Source organism: Ceratotherium simum, chromosome 7 (assembly GCF_057802395.1).
Source record: "Ceratotherium simum simum isolate JZ-2026a chromosome 7, ASM5780239v1, whole genome shotgun sequence".
NCBI lineage: Eukaryota > Metazoa > Chordata > Mammalia > Perissodactyla > Rhinocerotidae > Ceratotherium > Ceratotherium simum.
In genome coordinates, this window is record NC_141906.1 from 21,416,825 (window position 1) to 21,431,474 (window position 14,650).

Consider the following 14,650-nt stretch of genomic DNA (forward strand, 5'->3'; position numbering starts at 1 on the left):
TGCCCACCCACCACTATTCCAGCATCTCTTCAGCCTGGCTGTCCTTTGAGTGGAGGAGAAGCCCTACAGCCTGCAGTTTTCTACAAACAAATCAGAGAAACTCCATATCAGAGCCAGAAGGGCTGTCCACGGTTATTTTCCTGCTCCCACCCACACAGGAGACCCTGAGTGTAGGGAGAGGCAGAGACTCATCTTGGAGGTAGTGGCAGAGTCAGGACTAGAGCCCATCCTCCAATCCAGGGGTATTTCCAATCCCACAAGGGGCCTCAAACTTCTACAAAAGCCATGGATTAATCCTGGGGCTCTCTATTATTTTGTATTTGATTTATTTTTCCTTCAGACACCATATTCCTTAAGGGAAGAGTTTGGGTTTTCCTAATTTTAGTATTTATTCCTCCGTCTATTCAATAAGTGTTGGTTTAGCATCTATTATGTCATTTATTATCTGTTCTAGGCACTGAGAAAACAGCAAAGAACAGAACAAAGTTCCTTTCCTTCTGGAGCATATGTTTCAGAAGGAAGAGTTAGAAAACAAGCATAAAATCCAAATAAATATGTGTTATTTCAGTTGGTGATGAGTGTTATAGTAAAATATAAGGGAGATGGGAGTCAGAGAATGCTGGGATGGGGGTAGGAGTTGCTATTTTATGCTGTGTGGTCAGGGAAGACCTCCTTGTTAGGTTTATGGCTCAAATATATCTGAGGGTACACAGGAACCCACATTGTAGGTGCTCAATCAGTGTTTATTGAATGGTCAGTGGTTAAATGAATTCCATAATGTGTGTGTGTGTGTGTGTGTGTGTGTGAGAAAGAGAGAGAGAGACAGAAAGAGAGAAAGAGAGAGAGAAAGAGACACAGACTGTATAAACCACAGGATCAGAATGACCAAAAATGGTATTTTCTATAGCCCTGAAAGGTACTTCATGGTCACAAGGATGCGCCATGGAGAACTGAGCTCTAGTTTCTCTTTCAGGCATATTTCCATATAATTAGTCAGATCCATTCTGACCAGAAATCAATATGCTTGAAGCAATTTACTTAATGTTCATCTGAGATAAGTGCATCTGAAATTTAACCCCTTTTGAGAGTTTCTGTATTTGTTTGGGTTGCATTAGTCATATATTTTGTTTTCAACAAAGTAATATAAGCGCATTTTGAACTTTGGCATTTATAATAAACATTTATCAACATTTGATTTAATTTTGAGTTATTAGTTATAATTTTTTTCTAGTTATTTTTGGCTGTTTGTTTTATTTTAAACACTTTGAAAATTCACACATAAATATACAATTGAAAAGAACAGAGTTGCATACGTCAATGTAATGGACAAAAAATTCTAAATAATATAATGTCTGTGTACATTTTAAGAATAGGATTAATTTTCAACCTATCAAAAAAATTGCCAAAGAACATCTGCTATCTTTTTGTGCTTCTAAAACAAGATTTCTGAGCAAAAATTCTTCACTTCACTTGTATTTGGAAAATTCGCTATTCCAACATATTGGCCATACTCAAAACTGGCAACTTGAAGATCTGTCAAAATGAGCTCATCATTATATCTTCTGCCAAGAATTTCAGACTCCAACTCTCAGCTATTGGATTGTGACTTCATGATTTACATACAATGTCCATAAAAACAATATACACTCCACTACTGAAATGAAAAGGCAAAATCAGAGCTCTGTGGTTGAATTCATCCTCTTGGGCTTTTCTAACTTTCCTGAACTCCAAGAGCAGCTCTTTGGGGTTTTCTTGGTTATCTACCTGGTGACTCTGATGGGAAATGCCATTATTATAGTCGTCATCTCCCTGGGACAGAGCCTCCATGTTCCCATGTACCTGTTTCTCCTGAACTTGCCTTTGGTGGATGTGAGTTTCAGTGCAGTCATTATACCTGAAATGCTGGCGGTCCTCTCCACTCAGAAAATATCAATTTCATATGTGAGCTGTTTTGCACAGATGTATTTCCTTCTCCTTTTTGGTGGGACAGAATGTTTTCTCCTGGGGGCAATGGCTTATGATCGATTTGCTGCAATCTGCCATCCTCTGAGCTACCCAATGATTATGAACAAGAGGGTTTTCATGAATCTAGTAATGTTCTCATGGGTCTCCGGGATCGTGGTGGCTACTGTGCAGACCACATGGGTTTTTAGTTTTCCCTTTTGTGGCCCCAATGAAATTAATCATCTCTTCTGTGAGACTCCCCCAGTGCTAGAGCTTGTGTGTGCAGACACCTTTTTGTTTGAAATCTACGCATTCACTGGTACCATTTTGATAGTCGTGGTTCCTTTCTTGTTGATACTCTTGTCTTATGTTCGGATTCTCTTTGCCATCCTGAAGATGCCATCAACCACTGGGAGGCAAAAGGCCTTTTCCACCTGTGCCTCCCATCTCACGTCTGTTACCCTCTTCTATGGCACAGCCAATATGACTTATCTGCAACCCAAATCTGGCTACTCTCCAGAGACCAAGAAGCTGATGTCATTGACTTACACGTTGCTTACACCTCTGCTGAATCCACTGATCTACAGCTTGCGAAACAGTGAGATGAAAAGAGCTTTGATGAAATTATGGCGAAGAAAAGTGGATTTACACACATTCTGACTATGTTGGGAAGCCATGTGATTTTTGGTCACTGCCTGACTGCGCTCTATTTAAATTTAATACATGGCCAAACATTCTGCATTTCTTTGTATAAACATCTTTAGTTTGTTGAGTTTTCAAAGTTCAATAATATATTAGGGATCCCTCTCTTTTGAGAGTATACAGTTGTCATTAATTTTTTATAGCTATATATGTCTTCATAGCATAATACAACAGTTTATTTGTTCCTCTATTATCATCATCCAGGTAATTACTGGATTACTGTCATTAAGATGAAGCTTCAATAAACACTTAGTTCCATATGTTCATATGCACTGATATTTTATTTCTGTGTGATAGATTCCTCAAAACAGGCCTGAAGGGATGAAGAGTATGTGTGCTTATAGATTTTAATACCTATTGCAGAATTGCTTTTCAAAATCATTGTAACTTTTCAGACTAATCTGAAGGCCCACTCTGCTGCACTAACAGGGTAGAGCTTCAACAGACCAAAAGAGAGGTGAGATTTTTATTTCTGGGGTGAAATCTGTTCCATGAATGAGTAAACAAAGTACCGTTATTTTTGGGAGACCAAACTGGTTCTACTTCATGGACTCACAGATTATTATTCAAACAGGATTTATCCAGATAGTCATCCAATGTTGGTGACCAGAGAACTACATGGGAACTTCCCTGAAATCTCACTTGATAGTATTGGTATCTTTTTCACTTATAGACCACTGTTTTTAGAGACTTTTGTTAAATTTCCTTTTGTAGGCCCAGAATGCCCCTAGACACTTTGTTTATAAACATAAGATGGTTCATTTTTTTTATTGCAGGAAACTAAGTGATTTAAGTATTTGTGCATATTTTCTATGGTCCTTGAGTCGTATCATTAACTATATGATCTTCCCCAGAATAATTTCTCATCTTGCAACTTGGAACATTGTTCCAAGACGCTTGCTTCCTATTTTAATGTTGCTATTATTAGAGAGGGGATCCTTTACTGAATCTACATTACATGAGTTCCTATTGCCTCCTACCCTAGACTTCTTCGATGCCAAACTTCCTATCTTTTCTTCTCAGACCAAGTCAACAAACTTTCCCTTGTCCAGTTTTATGGACTAGCCTCCTGATCAAGCACCCTCAGGATCCAGTACCCTGGGTTTCCTTGGCCTCTATATACAGGCTAGCTAGATCTTGTAGCTCCCTCATGATGCAGTCTCTTTTTTCCTTATCAGGCCTAGTGTGTTCCTGGCTGGGTTATGTTGTGACTTAAACCTGTGTATAGGCCTGGTGTCCAGGAGTGGAGGTGAAGGTAGCTCCTGATGTGGTACTTTTTATATGGTCTTCCTGCTCTTAATGGGAGGTATTGGCCACTTCTGCAGTATCAGAAGGTTCAGAGATGTCTTAGGAGTGAAATATATTGGAAACATCTATCCAGTCTCATCCCATGTGTCATACCCTTAGATTTTTCCAACTCCAGCTTTAATTCGGCATAATAGACCTTCCTCGATTAAGCATTGAACTCTCTTTGAAGTTCAGCCATTCTGACTGTTGAACCCTAGATTTGATCTTCAGCATTTTCTGCTTGGCCATTGCAAGAAATGAGAGTACTTGTGAACTACCGAAAGACTCTCTGGCTCTCATACTTAATTGTCAGTGCTTTGTTGATTGCACTCAGCTTTTTTTTTTTTTTTTTTTTATCTATCTGGAGGAATTGAGCAATGTAGTAACAACTATATAATTCTATTATGTTTTGATTTATCAACCCTCACCCCCTTCTACATTTTAATGCCTGAAACATTGTACTGGCAGTACATTTCCCTCCACAGTTCTGTAATTCCAAATCACCATTCCTAAAAGCTTTTATCACTAACTGCCTTGTTATGCCAGGAGATGTCTACACTCCACGTAACAAAAGAGATGGGATCTACAAGCCAAATGGGTGGGAAAGATCCAACCTGTAAATGCTGTTTTACTACCTGCTTTCACTGACTACTTTGAGTACCGTTTGAGCTGGTGGGTTCTCTAGGAAGCAGACACTGAGATGGAGTCTTATCAGGGAAAGAGGACCTGGGAAAGAATAAGACCTGAAACAGGATTCGGCAGGAGGAGCTCTCTGACTGCCAAGCAGGCCTGGCAAAATTTTCTGTAAACCCAATGGGGAGCTCTGGATTGTCCGTTAGAGGCATTGTGCAGGGGTCAGAAATGGCTAGATCCTTGCTCAGTCATTGACTGGAGGCCTCTCTGAGAAGAGTGTGGCCTGGCTTGAAAGCTGAGTCTTACCATGAAGAAGCAAACAGCTGTCGGCTAATCACATCCTTTGCATCTGGGCAGTGTGTCTTTTCTTGGAGAGGAATCTGAGCAGCACATCTCCATGCCTGCCATGATCTATCTAAAGATTTTGACATATGGATGGTTTAAATTGGGAGAGGGAAAGTATAAAGTTTGAATGATATACCAAGGCAAAACCACATGGAAATAAATACCACCTAATACATATTTGGTCTGCAACAAAGGCAGATATAAAGGAACATATACTGGTTTTATATGCTTATCGAAACCACGTTTGAGTGATACAGTAGAAAGTTTGATGGATTAGAAAATACAGATATAAATTAAGTATATATTACTCATTCTTGCTAATTGAATATGCATAAAAGGTCAGTGAAGTGACAGGCAGCATGTCTTAGTGGAAACACTAGTGATATGCAGGAAGAGTTAATAAATCTGGTTTCAAACACTGATTCTGCCACCTTCTAAGGTTTGCCAGTTACTTATGCTTTCTGAACACTAGCTTCTTCATGATAAAAACTTGACGATGATGATGATGATAGTAATACCATTTGAGATATTGTAAGGATCAGCTATAATAACAATAATAGTAAGAGTAGTTATAGTAGAACAATGATAATAAAAGCCATCACAAGGTGTACCTCTTGTGTGCCAGGCATCTTGTCAAGTGTCTTATACTTTTCTCTCATTTAATCTTTGCAGCAAATTTATGAGATAGATACTATTCATATCCCCGTTCCTTGATTCATTTCTTTACTTAATGTTTTAGTTCTTTAGGTACATCACTTATGCATGTATTGGATCTTTTTTGTTAGCTTTTTTGTACATCTTTCCAAGTCTATATTTTTCACTCTAATCATTTTAAATTCTCTTCATTTTGTTTTATTTGCTTGATTAATCTTCTCTCTACCACTATGTTTCAGCAGTGTCTATTCTCTTTTTCAGTACTTTCAATATGGACATCATATTTGTGATTTTTTAAAAAAATTCCACACCTGTTTTGAACCCTGCCAGCTAAGCCTTCGTCAGTTTCTGTTGTTTTGCCATGTCTTCCCTGAGCATGTATATTATTTGCTTTGTGCTCCTCTTTAAAGAGGCAGTAACTTCATAAGTTACAGAAAGTCTTGGCAATATTTTTGGTGACAATTTTTATCCACTCCAGGGCAACATTGTTTTAATGAGTGCTTTTACTCATCATTTGCTTTTCCTGTTCTTTTCTTCTTTTTCCTCTTTGGTTTCTGTGTACTACTCTGATTCTGGATCTATTTTGACTATCACACTTGTTGGAACAAAGTGTGTTCTTTCTGGATCAGCCATGTGCAGGGTGTTTGGTGATGGGGCCAGGCGGTATTTCAAGTCAGCTGGAGTTGCCCATGGTTAACAGTAACGTTCTTTATAAACCTGTTACTCCATTGTTGGTCAGACACATAGGCTTCATGAGGGGCATTAAAAATGTAGACTCTCAGGTCTCCCAAGACACAGTGAATTCCAATGTGCCTATTAACAGAATCCCCAGATGACTTGGATGCACTTTAAAGTTTGAGAAGCACTGGAGTATAACACAGTTTATATCTTTAGAATAAAGATGAGTTCATTTTTCCTTTACTACTCCCCTGCCATTGGATCATGGGAGCTCACATTATCTCATATTGTCCTACTGACAGATAGCTTCCTGAAACTACGGTGTGTTTCTGTGATCTTTGCTCACCCATGCCTACCTGCTTCTCCCGTGTGTCAGAGCAGGTCCAGGGAAGCCTTCACTACCAGCCTACCGACCCAATTCTCCTTATTTCAAATAAGAGGATTATTGGTTTTGCTGTCCAGGGTGTGCAGCGTGCAGTGATTCTCAACTTTAGTTGTTTTGCATCGGAATCACCTGGATGGATATTAAAACACAGATTGCTGGCCCCACATGAAGAGTGTCTGTTTCAGTAGATCTGGGTGGAGCTTATTAATTTATATTTCTAATAAATATAGATCCCCTGATGGTTCTGAAGTGGCTGGTCCAGGGACCACACTTTGAGAACCACAAGCTCTAGAGAACTCTTCTAACTTTGTCTGACCTGCCTCTGTGGACACCCCTCTGAGTCTTCATGCACCATGTTTCGACCTTCACTGTTTTGGCAGCCCCTTTCACATATTCTAATTTAGGTTAAGATATGTACCAGTTTCTTTGAATATGAAATTTAGGTTTAAGTTCTCACTAGTATTGTTGTTTGGGAGAAATTTCTAGGATGCTAGTGACATCTTTATCTTGCCATTTAAAAACCTGCATTTTATTTTCTATTTTAAACCTTGCTCTTAATTTTTTATAAAAGGAATTATTAAAAAGATTCAAATAGTACATAGAAATACAAAAGAATTCAAAATTATCTCTCAAAAGTACCTCAACTCTCATCCCCAATTCCATTCCTAGAGGTTATCATTCTAAATTCTTTGATGTCCATTCTTCTTGATTTTTCCTATGTATGTAAAAATACTAGTTATGTGCACATGCATTTTCTTTTTATAAAAATAGGAGGAGGATAGTTTACGGTCTGTTTTTCAACTTTTCCATTTCAGTTGATATTTCAAGGCTATCTTTTTATATTTATATGTTTTTTCCTTCATTCTTTTTAAAAAGTGCATCATATTCTAAATGAGTAAGCATAAGCAATGTGACCAGTTTCCTTATGTGAATATTTCAGTTCCAACTTTTCACTATTATAAAGATGTTCTAGTGAACATCCTTCTACCCATCTTGTGTACTTACTATATATTAAATTTCAGGAAGTAGAATTGCCAGCTCAAAGGGTATCACATTATATTACTAATATGATTACTCTGTTATGTTTCCCTCCCATCGGGTTATACCAACCAACTTTCTAAACTTATTTTCAGAAAGTTTTAAAATATCCAAGACTTTAGTTTTCTCTTTCTATATTTGATTGTCATTTTGCAGTTTTATTGCATAGTATGTTATATGTATGACTGCCAAGTATTTGGATTTATTGATATTTTCTTTCTGACAAATACATAATCAATTTTTGTAAATATTTCATAAATAGTTTTGGAGGAAAATATAGAGTTAGCAACATAAAAAGTATGTTTTTGTCTCATATTTACTCTCTCATTGTCATCTGCTAAATCAAATTTTATTAAAATCTCTCCATTTATATGTCTTTGTTGTCTATTTTGTCTGTCAATCATTGAGGAAAGTGTGTTAAATATCTACATTTTGATTTTTGTTTTATCAATTTAGTGCTATTGGCTATGAATTACAGTTTGATGTTAATATTACTTCCTTTTTATCCCCTTTAGCGTGTATCTGAAATTTTCTATACATTTTCATTGAAATCTAATATACCTGCAGGAAAGCATACAAATCATGATCTACATCTTGATGACTTCTCACAAATGGTACATCACCTGCATTACCATCGCTGACGTCAAGAAATAGAACATTTCAATATGGTAGAAGCCCCCATTGGATTTTATTGGGTATAAATCATGGAAAGTACATACCATGCAACATTTTCCACACTTGTTGCACTTGACTGGTTCATGCATGGGGTGTTATCCCACTAGGGAGAATGATATGGGAGGGATCTTTGGATTGGATTCTATGAATGAAAATTCCCTTTTCTCGGGATAACTGATACATTTTCCACTGGACACAGATTACATAGAATGAATCTCTAAGTGTTTTTGGCAGCCTTATTGCTGCCAGGAGAGATGAGCTGCCTTGAGAATGGAACCTACTTCAGGAAACCAGCAATAAGAAATAGACAAAGATAACCTGCATTTGGCCACATCATCCAGTTCTGGCCTACAGATTCATTCATCTTTTTCCTCTGTTGAGACTGAGTCAATGGTCTCATTAATTGTTTAAATCAGTTTAGACTGATCCCTGAGTCTCTGATTCTCATATATACTCCATGAGATTAATAACATTTTGTTCATTTTAGTGGAAAATCAATAGGATCGGAGAAGTTAAATGATTTGCTCAAATCAGACAAACTAGTCCAGATCTTTTGACTCCTAGTTTAAAAGTTCTATCTATCAAATCAATTGTAATGATGTTTTTCTCATATATTTTCAATGGCTCTGTATTTCTACTAGAAATGATCAAAAGTTCTTGGATGAGGGGGAGGGCATCCAGGCTTCCTACAAAGAGGAAGCCTACAAAGAGGCTTCAATCTGCTTGCTTGAACTTGATTCCCACCATTGCACAAACTGCATTCCATTCAATCATTCCTCTACCTCACCTTTCTTTGCTCACAGTCTTTCCCCACTCCTCTCTTCTTTCCCCATTTGCAACCTTGTTGAGCCTCTGCTTTCACCTCCTACTGGGAGATATCATGGTGAAAACGAGTCTCCTGTGTGAAGAGGCATTTATTCCCTATAGGAATATGAAGGAGTGGTGCTCCAGGTTGGTGCTCTTGAGCTTTCTCATGTGAGGGACCAAGTTCAAGCCTCTTAAATTCATGAAAAAATACTGGAAAGTGTTTATGAAGTGATTCCAAGTTCTCCAAGGATGGATTCTTCAGGGAAATGATTCAATGTCATTTAATGTTCTAGAATCATTGCGCTGAATCATTGAGTTGTATTTATGAGAAGATGGCTTTTGACTAGAGGTACAACTTCTGGTAAAGTAGTGTGACATTTAAGGAGACAGTCAATAGGTAAGAAAGTGCAGATTCTGCTTGTGTGCCTATGGGTGGGTTTTCCATTTGCAGTTCTCCTCACTGGTAGTTGGCTGTTGACACGATGTCTCAGTGCCCAGAAATCACTAGATGCAGCTGAAACATTTGAATCAGTAGATTCTCTGGGGTTTATACTAGTCAATTTCTTTTTCTCTCCTTTCAGAGAAAAGTTTGGGCAATAGTTAGAGGTATAATTACTTTGCATGCACTAATCATCTAATCTCAGAAGTTTGCTGGAAGAAAACTTGTTAAGTTAGTCCAACTCCTAACTTTTCAATTGGAAGGCTGAAATCTAGAAAAAGGGGTGATCTGCCTAAGTATTCTACATCAGTGAGTATTTGATCCTGCAGAATTTATTTTAATAAATTTAAAATATTTTTTGAAATCTGAAATATAATTATTATGATTAATACAGACATTGATTTTACAGATGATTATAGTCAAAGTCTGAAGTAAATCAACTTGCCTTCTACTGTCTGCTAATGTCCTACTAATGTGCACTCAAGACAAGATTACATGTCTTCAGCTTGCTGTGTCCTTCTATTCTCCTGGGTTCCTCATCTCCCACAGGGTATTTCCGCAGGTTTTCAAAATATCACACAAAGGCCAGTAGGCCTCAATTCTGGTGCTACGTTGTCATCAAATACCTTTTGACTTGAGCAACTCAGCCTTCCTCCTATGTGTTTGTCCTTTCACCTAACGTATCTTCCTACATAACATCTTGTGATTATGGTTTTTCACCCTCCATCCCCATTCATTTCCCTCATTGAAATGTCTAAAGCACTTGTTATTACCCTTGCTTCCCAATAGTGTTGTGTACTTGTGTTACTTTTCTTTTTGACACTCTATTCCTTTAAGATACAGCCTGGAGTTTTCTAATTGTTTTATTTCTGTATTCATCAAATATTGGTTTAGCATCTGTTGTGGGCCAGGGGCTGTTGTAGTGTTGTAGACATTGTGAATATAGCAAAGAACAAAATACAATCTTTTCCCTCTTGGAGTTTATATTTTAAAGGGGAGTTAGAAAAAGAAATATGTATATAATGTCAGTTGATGGTAATGGAGAAAAATAGAAGGAGGTATAAATGGTATAAGTTAGAGAGTACTGTGGTGATGATGGAATGCTATTTTATGTAATGTTTCCAGCTCTCTGTTGAGCTGTGGGATCAAATGTGTGCCTGAGATTGCTGAGCCTAGAAAATGGTGGGTGCTCAATCAGTGTTTGTTGAATAATTAATGGTTAAATAAACGTCTTGATGAGAAGAGGAGAGGGGAGTCAGAGAGAAAAGAGGAAGAGGGAAGGGGGGAGAGAGAGAGGACACTTGTAAATGACAGTCTCGTAATGATAAAAATAGGCTTTTTCTTAAGTCATCATGGTCACAAGGATGGCCCATGGAGTAGCCAATATCAATATAATTGGCCATGACCAGTTTGTGCAGTTATCAATGAGCCTGAAGTCAATTCACAAAGTTACAGATCACCTCAGATAGGTACTCCTAAAATATAATCTTCTTTGTGTGTTTCTGCAACGTTGTCATATTTAACTAAGTCACATACAGTTATTTTGAACGTAATGCATATTTATAATAAATATATATCAACTGGACTGTAACTTTGAATTATTAGGCTGTTATCAAAATTTTTGTGGGATTTTTCCATTTGTGACTTTGTTGTTTTGTGGTATTAGATTTCATATCTATATAAAATTGGGAAAATAGATGATACATATAGCAATGTAATAGGAATGGGAAATAAGTTATAAAATATTTATGTTTTCTTTCAGGCTGTGTTAAAATTTTCATAGTACATAGTATATGAGTTGCACTATAAGTACTAGAACTTTGATATTATTTTGTGTTATTCAGATAAGATTTCTAGGCCAGAATTATTCATTGTTCTTTTAAATTTGAAAGATTCATTAATTTGTGTAATTGTCCATTCTCCAAAATTGCCAAAATAAATTTATGCCAGGATAGATTCCTGTTTATAGCTTTTGTCAGGATTATCTGGGATGAATGCAGGCACAGACTCTCAGCTATTGGATTGTGACTTCATAATTTACATATAACCTCCATAAAAACAAAATATGCTACCGAAATAAAAGACAAAATCAGAGCTCTGTGGTTGAATTCATCCTCTTGGGCTTTTCTAACTTTCCTGAACTCCAAGAGCAGCTCTTTGGGGTTTTCTTGGTTATCTGCCTGGTGACTCTGACGGGAAATGCCATCATTATAGTCATCATCTCCCTGGAACAGAGTCTTCACGTTCCCATGTACCTGTTTCTCCTAATCTTGTCTTTGGTGGATGTGGGTATCAGTGCAGTCGTTATGCCTGAAATGCTGGTGGTCTTCTCCTCTGAGAAAACATCGATTTCATTTGTCAGCTGTTTTGTGCAGATGTATTTCCTTCTCCTTTTTAGTGGGACAGAATGTTTTCTCCTGGGGGCAATGGCTTATGATCGATTTGCTGCAATCTGCCATCCTCTGAGCTACCCAATGATTATGAACAAAAGGGTTTTCATGAATCTAGTAATGTTCTCATGGGTCTCCGGGATCGTGGTGGCTACTGTGCAGACCACATGGGTTTTTAGTTTTCCCTTTTGTGGCCCCAATGAAATTAATCATCTCTTCTGTGAGACTCCCCCAGTGCTAGAGCTTGTGTGTGCAGACACCTTTTTGTTTGAAATCTACGCCTTCACTGGCACCATTTTGATAGTCGTGGTTCCTTTCTTGTTGATACTCTTGTCTTATGTTCGGATTCTCTTTGCCATCCTGAAGATGCCATCAACCACTGGGAGGCAAAAGGCCTTTTCCACCTGTGCCTCCCATCTCACGTCTGTTACCCTCTTCTATGGCACAGCCAATATGACTTATCTGCAACCCAAATCTGGCTACTCTCCAGAGACCAAGAAGCTGATGTCATTGGCTTACACGTTGCTTACACCTCTGCTGAATCCACTGATCTACAGCTTGCGAAACAGTGAAATGAAAAGAGCTTTGATGAAATTATGGAGAAGAATAGTGGGCTTGCACACATTCCGTTTTGGGAAGCCGTGTGATATTTGGTCCCTGCCTGATTAAACTCTATTAAATTTAATACATGGCCAAAAATTCTGCATTTCTTTGTATGAACATCTTTAATTTGTTGAATATTCCAAGTTCAAGAACATATTAGGCGTCTCTTTCTTTTGATAGTGTACTGTTGCCATTCATTTTTCATAGATATATAAGTTTTCATAACATATAATACAACAGTTTATTTGTTCCTCTATTATCATCATCCAGGTAATTGCTGGATTACTGTTTTTAAGATGAAGATTTAATAAACATAATTCCATATGTTCATATGTACTGATGTTTTATTTCTGTGTGATAGATTCCTCAACGTGGGCCTGATGGGATGAAGAGTATGTGTGCTTACAGGTTTTAAACCATTGCAGAATTGCTTTTCAAAATCATTGTAACTTTTCAGACTGATCTGAAGCACACTCTGCTGCACTAACAGGGTGGAGCTTTAACAGACCAACAAAGAGATGAGATTTTTATTTCTGGAGTGAAAATCCGTTCCATGAATGAGTAAACAAAGTGTCGTTATTTTTGGGAGACTAAAATAACTTTCATGGACTCACACAGATTGTTATTCAAAACAGGATTTCTCTTGGCATTTTTCTGGATGTTCATCCAATGTTGGTGACCAGAGAACTACATGGGAACTTCCCTGAAGTCTCACTTGATAGTATCAGTATCTTTTTCACTTATAGACCACTGTTTTGTAGACTTTTGTTAAATTTCCCTTTGTAGGCCCAAAATGTCCCAGACACTTTAAAAACATAAGACGATTCATTTTTTTTATTATAGGAAACTAAGTGATTAACTAATTCTGCATATTTTCTATGGTCCTTGAGTCATATCATTAACTATATGATCTTCCCCAGAATAATTTCGCATCTTGCAACATTTGCAACATTTCATGCTTGCTTCCTATTTTAATGTTGCTATTGCTAAATTGAGTGGGGCCCCTGTACTGAATCTACACTACATGAACTCCTATTACCCTTAGTTTCAGCTCTAGGAATGGTATAAAGGGGTAAAACACTATTCCCATTGTCATTCAGCTGTGGGAAAAACAATTTTTAATTGCTACTGCCTCTGCCAAAAATGAGAAGTGGTGATGCAAAACTGATTGGATTTTCACAAAAAGAAATTTCATCATCAAATGGTTGAAATCAGTTTGTATTTGGATGTTGTATAATCTTTCCAGTAGGGCATTAAACAGGCATTTGGAAGTCCTTTCATCCGAATCTGTCTGTCTGTGTCCTGCAGTTTTTTTCTCATAGCCCTTAGAGGGACCAATTAAATAAGGCCATTCAGGAAAAAACAAAATCTCCAAAAGCCTAAATCTCAAGGCAAATATACAGCTTCATTTTGATTTTTGTTCTTTGTTTCGTTTGCTCTTTCATTCATTGATCCAACGTATTTTTGTTAGAAGTGACTGTCTCTGGGGAAGTACAGTCTCTGTCCTGGAGGAATTCACAGTTTATTGGAAGATCACTGACCTTGGGAGATCACAGAAGCCACATCGTCCCTGTGTATCCATCCCAGGTGAGGAATAGAAGACGAAATGTCAAGGTTCAAGGTTTGGTTGTATATGTGATGATTTCAGCGTCACACTGACTCTCAATTTAGTTATAACTTTGACAAAAACAGTCAGTCCAAAAAGACCCTGTTATGATTCTACTCCAAATAGCAGCAATTCTGGAAATACCAGCTTTAATCTCATGGCAGCCAGTAGAACTGATGCTTGAAATCATGCTTTCCTGACTTTGAAGTTGACATCAATAAGTCCAACCACAATCAATGTGGACAGGAAGAAACGAACTTTTTTTTGTGTGTGTGTGTGTGAGGAAGATTAGCCCTGAGCTAACATCCGTTGCCAATCCTTCTCTTTTAGCTGAGGAAGCCTGGCCCTGGGCTAGCATCCATGCCCATCTTCCTCTACTTTATATTGGACGCCACCACAGCATGGCTTGACTAGCGGTGCGTCGGTGCGCGCCCAGGATCTGAACCTGCGAACCAGGTCCCACA

At 37.8% G+C, this 14,650-nt stretch overlaps 1 protein-coding gene and 1 pseudogene across 1 annotated transcript; both read left to right on the forward strand.

Annotated features, from left to right (window-relative positions):
• The first annotated feature begins 1,644 nt into the window (after positions 1-1,644).
• LOC101387326 (olfactory receptor 10A3) lies at positions 1,645-2,604 on the forward strand. Its single transcript, XM_004418396.3, has one exon. It carries the CDS (start codon positions 1,660-1,662, stop codon positions 2,602-2,604), a length of 945 nt encoding a protein of 314 aa, XP_004418453.2. The 5' UTR covers positions 1,645-1,659.
• An 8,977-nt stretch (positions 2,605-11,581) lies between these two features.
• On the forward strand, positions 11,582-12,646 carry LOC101397615 (olfactory receptor 10A3-like; annotated as a pseudogene).
• Positions 12,647-14,650: the final 2,004 nt, after the last annotated feature.

Excerpts from the sequence above, each read along its gene's own strand:
- LOC101387326 (XM_004418396.3), top strand. The coding sequence starts at position 1,660 with ATGAAAAGGCAAAATCAGAGCTCTGTGGTTGAATTCATCCTCTTGGGC.